At 36.0% G+C, this 10,635-nt stretch overlaps 2 protein-coding genes across 5 annotated transcripts; both read left to right on the forward strand.

Annotated features, from left to right (window-relative positions):
• The first annotated feature begins 1,983 nt into the window (after positions 1 to 1,983).
• LOC142542287 (putative arabinose 5-phosphate isomerase) lies at positions 1,984 to 4,484 on the forward strand. The gene is made up of 3 exons (XM_075648853.1): positions 1,984 to 2,665; positions 3,291 to 3,514; positions 4,043 to 4,484. Exons 1-3 carry the CDS (start codon positions 2,015 to 2,017, stop codon positions 4,197 to 4,199), a joined length of 1,032 nt encoding a protein of 343 aa, XP_075504968.1. The 5' UTR covers positions 1,984 to 2,014; the 3' UTR covers positions 4,200 to 4,484.
• A 1,067-nt stretch (positions 4,485 to 5,551) lies between these two features.
• Positions 5,552 to 10,635, forward strand: LOC142542288 (uncharacterized). 4 transcript variants are annotated; one of them, XM_075648854.1, is made up of 12 exons: positions 5,552 to 5,741; positions 5,828 to 5,924; positions 6,023 to 6,125; positions 6,617 to 6,766; positions 7,575 to 7,706; positions 8,680 to 8,830; positions 8,897 to 8,935; positions 9,013 to 9,087; positions 9,199 to 9,258; positions 9,954 to 10,018; positions 10,133 to 10,223; positions 10,398 to 10,635. In XM_075648854.1, exons 1-12 carry the CDS (start codon positions 5,625 to 5,627, stop codon positions 10,440 to 10,442), a joined length of 1,125 nt encoding a protein of 374 aa, XP_075504969.1. In that variant the 5' UTR covers positions 5,552 to 5,624; the 3' UTR covers positions 10,443 to 10,635. The 4 variants fall into 4 exon arrangements, with proteins under 4 accessions (XP_075504969.1, XP_075504971.1, XP_075504970.1 ...); XM_075648856.1 differs by having other exon boundaries at positions 6,617 to 6,754; XM_075648855.1 differs by having other exon boundaries at positions 6,026 to 6,125.

The raw sequence follows: 10,635 nt of genomic DNA on the forward strand, positions 1-10,635 counted from the left end.
CGAATTAAATCGAGTTTGGTTAAAAACCAAGCGGAAGATAATCGAAATAATCCTTCGTAGAAACCGATTAAATATTTTGTAAACCATTTAAAATATATGTAAGTTGAATGAGTAAAAATATTCAGTTGAAGCATTTTATCAAACACTTGGTGTACAATATTTTGGTATTTGAAGAAGACATAAAATGCTTCAACAATGCATATTTAAAAACAGTGAAAATGATAAGCAAATACAATAAACAAATAGACACGAATTTGTTTATGGATGTTCGGAGATTTCAAACACTCCTACGTCACCCCTTCTTCCCCTTGGGAAGGATCCGCTAGAAGACTTTGATTTATACAACTACTTGTACAAACCCATTCCGGAAGGGCAGGCACCCAACTAGAACTCCTAGCACTCAAGATTGTAGGCAGCACCTCACAATCAGCATATTGTTTAATGTCTCATATGCAAAGACTACATACACAAGTTTATTGTCTTTGTGCAAGACTCACTCAACTAATCTTTGAAGTTCAACTCTCTTGTATATGTGTGAGTGATTGTGTGTGAGGAATTTATCATTTACAGTGTATATCTCAAATGTATCCTCACACAAGGGCTTGTGCTCTCAACTAGCTGATATCTTCATGCTAACTGCCCATGCTTTGAATCCACTTCAAAAGCTATTGTTTGATCTTCAATATGTTGTATTTATAGGCTCCAACACTGATATATACGTTAGACACAAGAATATGACCGTTGGAAAGTTTCTGTACTGTTTCTAGAATTGCAACGGTCAAATTCGTCTTGCTGGACATTTTCTCGACTGGTCAACTCTGGTCAACTGGTCAACTCAACTGGCCAATCATTTCAACTGGTTCAGTTGGTCTGGTTCAGTTGGACTGGTTCAACTGGTCTTCAGCTGGTCTGGTTCAGTTTCAGCTGGTTCAGTTCAGCTGGTCTGGTTCAGTTTCAGCTGGTCTGGTTCAGTTTCAGTTGGTCAGCAGCTGGTTCAGTTCAGTTGGTTGGTCAGCTGGTCAGCAATAGGTTCAGTTGGTTCAGTTTCAGCTGGTGTGCTGAAATCAGCCTAGCTGATTTCAGTTTGTGCAGAACCAGTAACTTCATCGTCATTTATCGGCATTTTAAGCTTTGATTCAGACTTTGACTTCTGAAGATGATTTGTAGATCATCGTCTTATCTTTCCAATGCATACTGAATCGCTTCATTTCGAAAATACCGCAGCTGCTCAAACTCAACTGATTGCTGTTTTCGTGTGATCAGTTCGGTAATTGAGCGATCAGTTAGATCATGATAACATCCGATTTTGCCCAACTGACGTGAAATACGACTTGTTCCAAATTGAGTTTTCTAATCAGTCCAATTGGCAGATTGTCATTTGGATAATTCAGTTGAGAGATATCATCAAAATACCGAAACTCGTCAGAAATTCAGTTTGTGCAAAATTCAGTTTCAGCTTGCTTCTTGTGTTTGCAACTTCACACTTGAGTAAATATGTTAGAAACACAATAACAAGTTTTGTTAACATTAAAATCAAGATTGCGAACTTGAAAAGTTCCAACAGGTATGGTGAACAAAATCATCGAATATAGGAAGTTACATAAAAATTGTTTTTTAGAAATTAATGTTTATAGACTTTTGCTTCTAATTTTACTTAAACATATAAACAAAAGTATTTTTCAATATTTATCCAAATACTAAACTTTTTTTTTTTTTTTGCTTTTTACACGAAAACACTTTAAAATTTGTATTTATTTAATTGTTTTTTTTAGTTTAAATTTTTGTATCGAGTCTTACTACACACTTAGACATAAGCTAGATCATCTGTTATCAATACAATTTTATTATGATTTATACTTATTTTGCATCGAAATAGTGCAATTTGTTTTTCTACACCAAACACAAAACAAGTCTACAATATACCTATGTATCAATTTTAAGATTTTACTCTAAAAAGAAATTTTGTATTATTTTATATACTCTTATCATACATACATACATACATCTGTCGAGAATGGGGTCTCTTTCTCCGCCATTTTCCGAACTTCAAGACGAGAACAGAGAGAAGTTAACCACATTAGACCAAGCCCATTTGCACAATCTCTTCAAATCCCAGCAAAATTACCTCAACTATTTTTTTCAAAACCTCGATCTGTCCCAAACCCTCAGCTTCACGCAAACTCTTCTTGATTCCAAGGGCACCATTTTCTTCTCCGGGGTTGGGAAATCTGGCTTTGTTGCCCAAAAGATATCACAGACGTTGGTATCTCTCGGAATCAGATCCGGGTTTTTATCCCCCGTGGGCGCGCTTCATGGAGATATCGGCATTTTATCATCCCAAGATTTGTTGGTACTCTTCAGCAAAAGCGGGAATTCTGAGGAGTTGTTGAAGCTTGTGCCTTGCGTTAAGGCCAAGGGAGTCTATTTGATATCTGTTACGTCGGTGAGGCCAAATGGGCTCGTGGGATTGTGTGATCTGAACGTGAATTTGCCTCTGCAGCGTGAATTGTGCCCGTTCGATCTAGCACCCGTCACATCGACGGCTATCCAGATGGTTTTTGGGGACACTGTCGCGATTGCTTTGATGGGAGCCAGGAATTTGAGCAAAGAAAAGTATGCGGCGAATCATCCTGCTGGAAGAATCGGGAAGACTTTGATTTTCAAGGTGAATTTTAATTTATTATCTTTTCTTTCAATTTCATGTTATGAATCTGAAAATTGTCGGTGGAGAGGTTAGCTTGGATACAAAACTAATTGATTGGAAAAATATTTAATAAGTGCGGCCTACTTTGAATATCTTTAAGTTTCTAGTGCGGACGTGACAATTTAAAAAGAAAAGCACTATTTCCAGGCTTTTCTAAAATGTCTAATTTCCAATTCTTTAATCTCACCTAAACAACAGGAAGCTTTTTCTAAAATGACCTTTCTATCCATGCCTTGAGTTGTTTGTTGTTTGGTTTAGCTTGATCTTGTGAAATGAAGGAACTTGGACTGAGTTCTCTGGCGGTAAGTTGTGCATTATGGACTGAGGCTATTTCTTAATCTGGCTGGACGTGGGCTTTCTTGAGAAAACTAGATGTTCCACAGGAGGTGAAAATTTTAAGTATGATAAAAAATGATAGAGAGCGAAAACGATTCGGCACTTCAGTAGTGGTAGTAGAATGGTGGTAGAAATTTCTGTTTTTATATAATTTGTATACGAGTATGTGTTGTTCATAATTATAATAACGATTTGAGACGGCATCATTTTTTTTCTGGTACCTACTTAAATTGCTCACTTTGTGTTGTAGGTGAAGGATCTTATGAAGAAGGGAGAAGAGCTACCAATATGCAGGGAAGGGGATTTGATAATGGATCAGCTGGTTGAGCTGAGCAGCAAAGGTTGTGGATGTCTTCTTGTTATAGACAATAATTATCATCTGCTCGGTACGTTTACTGATGGAGATCTGCGTCGCACATTGAAAGCCAACGGTGAGGGAATCTTCAAGCTCACTGTGGGAGAGATGTGTAACAGGTAAAATCATTTTTTCATACTGATTTCTATTTATGAGGAATCATAGTTGCATTAGGACATGTAAAGAAGAGAAGTGCATCTCGGATTCATTTGTTCGCAGCATTTTGAAGTTCTTGCTGTCATCACAGCATTGTTCTTAAGTTGTGCTAACTTCAGAATCGGAAGAAGTAGTTTTAATATGATGATAATAAAGGTCGAATTGGTATCACAAAAAAGCTCAGTTGATAAAACTAGAAGGGTTTTAATATTTAGTTTCATTCTATATCTTCTGTTGCAGGCAGGAACCAGAGCTTTATATATAATTTGACCACGTATTTTTTAATTTTGTGTATGTGTATTGTCGTACTAGCATCAAACCAGTGGCTGTGACTTGAAAGGTGTTCTTTCCCCATAGCTCCAGATCCATGCGTTTTAAGATTTGATTTCATATAAACATCATTCCTCTTACAAACTTTTAAGGTTCCAAACATGTCTACTGCGTTGCGTGGCTGTTGTGAATTGAAGTTACAACTTCACTCGGTGTTACAGGAACCCAAGGACAATCGGTCCGGATGCAATGGCAGTGGTAGCAATGCAGAAGATGGAGTCTCCCCCATCAGCGGTGCAGTTCTTGCCCGTCATCGTTGACCATAATGTCTTGATTGGTATCGTTACATTGCACGGCCTTGTCTCCGCCGGCTTGTGATTTGTGCGCGGCATATTGTCTTGATCGCTGTCCTTTGTCTCTGCCGGTTTGTGATATTTGGACCATGTACTCCAGTCTTTCTCCCTTTGCATTACAATAGTATTTTTATTTCTAGTTAGGCTATTCTTATGTGTAATGAAATTCTTTGATGTGAATGTTGCAATATATTTCGTTATTTTGTATGTATCATTTACTCCACGTGAGTTGTATAAGCTATACTTGGATGAAGATGACCTCTCATAGTCACTCGTCTGTGTAAAAATGTTTATATGTTCATTAATTTTCTTGTTCATGGTTTCAATAACTTGGGTTGCCTAACGACAGTCAGTTTTGTGCTTTCCTATTTATGGATTTCTTATTTTACAATAACAAAAATTAAAATACATTAATATTAGATTTTATATTAACTCAAAGAATCCACATATGAAAGTTCAAAAATAACTAAAAATAGGGGTGTCAAGATACAACACGATCCGACACAAAAAAAATCAGGTTCGGGTTGTTGTTTTTCGGGTTCGGGTCCGGGTGGGTTCGGGTTAATACCAGGTTAGACGGGTTTTGGGTTGGGTCGGGTCGGGTTGGGTCACGGGTTGACCCGAAAACATTTTTTTTTGAAAATATTACCTATATTTTTATATATTGTATGTTTGAACAAAATTTATTAGATATTTATATGATAAATTTTCATCATTTAATATTTTTTTGTATATTTTTTTATTTTTTTAACAATTGTTTATTTGATTTAGTAAATATACTTTAATTTTTTACAATTAAACTTTCAAATTTAAATCCGAAATTTTGTTATTATGTGTTTAAATTAAAATATTATTATTTTTATTTTTTCGAATTTTTTTCATTAATTTTTTTAAAAAAATAAATAAAAATTCGGGTTAGGCGGGTTAGACGGGTTGAGTCGAGTTAGACGGATTCGTGTTCGGGTTGAGGGTTTTCGGGTTGCTTCGGGTTCGGATTGGGTTCGGGTTGAAAAAAAAATAAAAAAATTTTGCGGGTTGACCCAAAACCCGACCCATCCGACCCGATTGACACCCCTAACTAAAAAGTTAATTTTTAATGCGCTTTTTATTTTATTTTAAAAAAATTTATCAAATCTTTTTTCCCATCTCCCATGCTCAACAAGGAAAAAAATAAGTTTTGGTAAAAAAAAAATTTAACATAACATCCGATTAAATTAAAAATTTATCTCATAAAATTGACTCACCGGCGTTTAAAAATAAATCAAAGATAAAATAAAAATTTATATTGAAAATCATCTGAAACTCGAGCATAGATTTTTAAAGATACGCCAATTTTTTAAAATAAATAAATTAAATTTCAACGCACACAACACGTAATAAATTCGTGAATTGGGCTTGGCCTTTGACCTCTGCCACACACTGGCTACCTCTCTCTCCGATTGAGGAAGTGATGACGCTGAAAGCGCAACCAATGTCTCCGACGCCAACGGTGGCGAGTGCACCGCCACTCTCTTACCAGTCCCTATCCTCTCTCCACCACAATCCTTCTTCCACTCTCACTTCGCCGGTAAGATTTTCAACAAGTTTTTTTCCTACCTATTTCCTCAATACGAACACACTGTGCTGAGTTTCTATTGATATTATTTTTCTCAGTTATCTCTAAAGTCATTTAGAAGTGAGATAAATCGTGGGCCAACTTTAAGAATCTTGTTGAGGCGTCCTCATGCTTCCATTTCAACTCACCACACGGGTTGCGAATTTTTTTAGTTCTGCTGATAATCGCGATTTTTTTGTAAAGCATAATCTTCGTGGTTGAGTTTTCTTATGTGTATGACTGATTACTGACAGAAGTTAGTGGGAGCAATGCTTACGATCCGGAGCTTCGTTCTGTGCTCGAACTTGCCACTGATTCCGAACTATATGAACTTGAAAGAATTTTGTTTGGACCCAGGTGAATATGTATCTTTTTTCCTCTTATAGTCGAATGGTTATACTCAGGGTGTTTGGAGATTCTGTTCAACAATGTTCTTGAACTAAAGATCTTGACTAATCGAAATGTAACAAGATTTAGACTTTGATTTTTCTTATAAACATTTTGCTTTAGAAAATGTCGAAATTGCAGGATGTTAGCATGTGTACATTCTATTATGGAGACTTTTAATGGTCACATCATTTTGGAGTACCTTATGGTTCCATTGGTTGTCTTTCTTTAAACATGCTTGGTGATGAATATTGTTTATAATTTGGAAACTTTTAACCGTCACGTCATTTTGGTGTACCTTATGGTTCCATTAGTTGTCTTTCTTTAAACATGCTTGTGATGCATATGATTTATTTATGCTATTGTAGCTTGTAATTACCGTAATTTTGCTGTTTGAGAATTTCCATGGCAACCACACTTACATTATTCTATTTTTGTGTCCTTTGCACGTTTCACCTCAGTTATTTCAGTCCTTTGCTGAAATCCATCACAAAAAAAGCTGAGGTAGACTATGTTATGATCAGTGAAGACCCAGATGAAAGGGACAATTTTATTTCAATGCTTGAAGATAGGTTTTTGTTTCTTGCAGCCGATGCAAGGTCAACGTTGAGGTCATACAGTGTTTTGTATCTAATTGTTAATATATAATGCATTCACATCATAATGTAAAGAATATTGGAGAAATCACAGGCATCTATATAAAAGAGTTTGGATATCTTTCCTTATTGATCAAAATATTGCAATTGATCGTAATATTGTTTTGGCTGGTGTAATGCCTGACTAAACTCTTTATACATTCGCTTTTACCCTTGTTGCATCCAGATCCATGTATCCATCTATTTCATATCTTGTACTAGGGGTATCCATCACCCAGCAATGACAAACATTTAACTCTTTCTGAATGGACCTTAATTCTCCTCTACATGGGCTTACTCTTGATTCCACAAAGCATCACCCAGTCCACGAGCTTCAACCCAATTCTACAATGAGATACTTTTCCATCAAGTCAATCGATCACACATATTAACAAACAAGTAATACGATGAATAAAATTGTTATGAGGAGTTCCCTCATCCCCTTTTCTCTTGCTAACTTATATTCTCTTCTTCTTCTTATAACTATCTTCTACTTCTGTATTCTCATTCTACATCAAATCTGCCGCTAGCTGAGCACCTTCTCATGCTTTTAGTGCAGGTATGAAGAAAGAAAGTTAATACCTTTCATTGATTATGTCTAAAACCCTTTGGGAAACTTATTAAAACCGAAGCTCTTTCGTTTAGTTTTCACTTCTTCAAGAGAACAAAGCTTATGGTTAGAGCTGGGCAGCATTAACTTTTACATTTCATGAATACTATCATCTACATCTAACATTATGATTCTGAGCCAAATTATGATCTGGTTTGTTTTATTTGATGACAGGGGTTGGAGACCAACTTATAGAGGCGCGTTGCTTGAAGTGAGGAAAAAATTAAACATCCCTTGCTCAACCAAATTGTTGGCTGAAGATCTAGAGGTTGAAATTTTTCTTCATCTCTTGCAAGAATACTCAAGGTACAGCTTTTCTCTTTCTTTTCGACCTAAAGGTACAGTGCCTGGTCTGGTTTTTGGTTTTAATTCTTGGCAAAATTTGCAATTTGAAAGTTGAAGTAGTTAACACATCAACCTCATGCCAGATACTTATAAAGCTGTCTTAAATGAAGAAAATCTACCCATTTCTGCTAAATCTCTAAGGCTTTTGACAACCTTTCATTTTAGGCACGTCCTTAATAAATAGACATCTGAAATACATCTCCTATTTATCCCGGAATAAGCTCCCTAGTCTTGTCGATGACCATGTTTATGTTTTTTAGTCCTTGAATAATGTAAATATTGCACTCTCTCACTCTATGTTTGGTAGCATTATGTGTAATTTTAGTTGTAGCTCACTTATCATGTTGATATTTTGGTCATCTAATCTTGACTTCACTTTGTCCTTCTGGAATTTTCTGTTTGAATTTTTCTTGTTTTCTATTTCATCTATGATTTTGTGCGAATTGATAGATACATTTTCTCCTGTAACTTTTATGTCCATGCAAAGGGTGAGCATGAAGCCAGACATACACATTAACAGATTTTTATGTGGAAACAGTGAAATTTTTTAGAATTCTTATTGCATTTGCAAAACTGATTTGCTCCCATTTTCATTCTGAGTGGCACCGAAGAAAATATTGCTTCAATATATCTATGTTGGAGAAGAATTAGCTTTTTAGTACCTGGTAACCAGCATCACGATCTTCTCCCTTCATGCCTTAAATGCCTCTTTTCCCTAGGGCTTCTCATCCTGATAACTTCTGACATCCCCTTCAAATTTTGGGAACCATTTCTTGTCCCGTTTCGAAATCTTGATGGAAATGTTCTGGATCAGTTTTGCTGCAACATTATCTTTATTCATGTACAAATAAATACGTGAACATTCAGTGGAAAATATGTGTGATTGTAATTGAAATCCCAAGTTCTAAGCTTTTTGGGTCCTTGCTTTCCCTAGGGAAGGACTGGCAAGTTTTCCCAGCACAAATGGTAGCTCAACGAATTCTGATGGATTAAATTATCTAGAAATGGGACTCAACCAGTGGAAGCTACAGCAGCTTGCAACTCTAGGAATAGGAGCGACAGAGCTTCGTTCGTTGATACTAAAGGTTGTGTAGTTTCCATTTTCATCATTTATTTTTGTGCTTTATATATTGACTCATTTTAGTCTTCAGAGTGGTGGGATGCTTACTATGGAGAAACTATTCGAATCGGTAAGAGACGATTGTGTTAATTTGTTTTTATATTTTATTTATATTTTAATACTTGTGCAGTTTCCATGCCATTGCAGTTGGCAGGGACATTATCTGGAAAATTATTTTCAGAAGCTGCTAAATATCAAATAAAGAAAGAAGTCATCAAAAAGGTTCTTATCACAAGCTCTTTCTTGTATTCTGCCAGTTAAAGTGCTGAGATGCCATGTTTGTAGGTTTCCTTGGTTTTGGTTCTGAATATTACGTTTATTTTTTTCTTTCAGGGCGGGCAGTTGGCAGCTATTAACCTAGAATCAGGGGCAGCGTTGCTGGCTGCAAGACAGGTTTTCTATTTCCACTTTTTAAAATTGTTGATTAATTGCTATTTTGGTTCAATGTAAATTCTCATTTTGGTCCTTTCGTTTGATGAATTTCTTTCTTAGTGGCTCTTTTTAAGACATGACATATTATGTCATTTGAAACAAATTGCGTTGTTCCTAAATCTAATCTCGTTGAAAAGAATTTGTGTGGCATCCTTTGCTTGCTTCTTAATGCAAATCCCATCAGTATAATCAAGATAAACAGGTTGCTCGAAGTTTGAATTATTTGCTCATGCACAAGGCTCACTTCAAGCTCCTTAAATACAGAGATGGTGAATGCAATATAATGATCGATCGTATCTGCATTTATGTCAGTAAATATCTGTTTTATGTTAGTATCCACTTAATAAATAAAGTGCCTATTTTAATAGATACACCGTGACACCTTTTTTTTTGTATACCTGACTTTAATTATGGAACCATAATTAATGTCCCAGTGATGCCTTGACCGAGACTTCAGAGTTCTTTTGTGCCTGACGCCCATGAATAGTATTAACAATTAGAAAAGCAGCTCCTATGATTTAGAAATTTAAGCCATCATCAACAACTGTGGGTGCTTAAATCCTTTTTCTAAAGGACTATCTTGTAAATATGTTGTGATCTCTAGCTGCAAAATAAGTTCGATTGTTGTGTTTTCTTATACCGAGCGCACTTAACAGGGACTTAAAGTTGCGGCCACTCGATATTTGGGGATCAGAAGCATTACTCAGTTACTTGGCCCATTGTATCGACCATGCTCTATGAATTCTATTTACTTCAGAGTATTATCTCATCATACAGCATACAGTTTTTCTTGGTTTTCCGTCTCATCTTTTGCATTCATTTTCAACTTGTGTAGGATGTGGGGTACCCTTCTGGCAGATGTTGTGATTCAGATGCTTGGAACTGATTACGCAAGGATTTTGCGAGCCATATACGCATTTGCTCAAGTAATGATGCCTCGTGTTTCTTTAATCTATATTTAATTTGCCGTGATAATCTCAGATCGCTATGAAATCATTCTTGATTCTAGACCTCCAAGCTTTCAACATCCCTTGAATTTATCCATGTGAGTTTTCTTCTACATTTCTTGTTTTATGAACTTATGTTGTTACCTATTCCAGATTCGAGTCTATCGCTCCCATAAAACAGCATCTGAAACGATGTGAGAAAGGGTCGGTGTTTGTTCGATGTTCCTCCCCTATTGTTTCATTGAAAAGGTTGACCTTTGATTGTCGTTGTATTGTCATTAGATGTGTTTCCTTGCTATGAATGAGCATCCATTGTCATGGGCACAATTAGAAGATGACTGTTGGTTGTACATAATGCTTGAAATTTTATGCAAGTAGTGTTCTCTTTTTA

Source organism: Primulina tabacum, chromosome 4, assembly GCF_025594145.1.
Source record: "Primulina tabacum isolate GXHZ01 chromosome 4, ASM2559414v2, whole genome shotgun sequence".
Taxonomy (NCBI): Eukaryota; Viridiplantae; Streptophyta; class Magnoliopsida; order Lamiales; family Gesneriaceae; genus Primulina; species Primulina tabacum.

What these genes read in the sequence shown, in the direction of transcription:
- LOC142542287 (XM_075648853.1), top strand. Translation starts at nt 2,015, where the DNA reads ATGGGGTCTCTTTCTCCGCCATTTTCCGAACTTCAAGACGAGAACAGA. An exon ending in GGAAGACTTTGATTTTCAAG is followed by an intron (nt 2,666 to 3,290) that starts GTGAATTTTAAT and finishes TTTGTGTTGTAG; the next exon opens with GTGAAGGATCTTATGAAGAA. An exon ending in GTGGGAGAGATGTGTAACAG is followed by an intron (nt 3,515 to 4,042) that starts GTAAAATCATTT and finishes TCGGTGTTACAG; the next exon opens with GAACCCAAGGACAATCGGTC.
- LOC142542288 (XM_075648854.1), top strand. Translation starts at nt 5,625, where the DNA reads ATGACGCTGAAAGCGCAACCAATGTCTCCGACGCCAACGGTGGCGAGT. An exon ending in CGTTGCTGGCTGCAAGACAG is followed by an intron (nt 9,259 to 9,953) that starts GTTTTCTATTTC and finishes CGCACTTAACAG; the next exon opens with GGACTTAAAGTTGCGGCCAC. An exon ending in ACTCAGTTACTTGGCCCATT is followed by an intron (nt 10,019 to 10,132) that starts GTATCGACCATG and finishes CAACTTGTGTAG; the next exon opens with GATGTGGGGTACCCTTCTGG.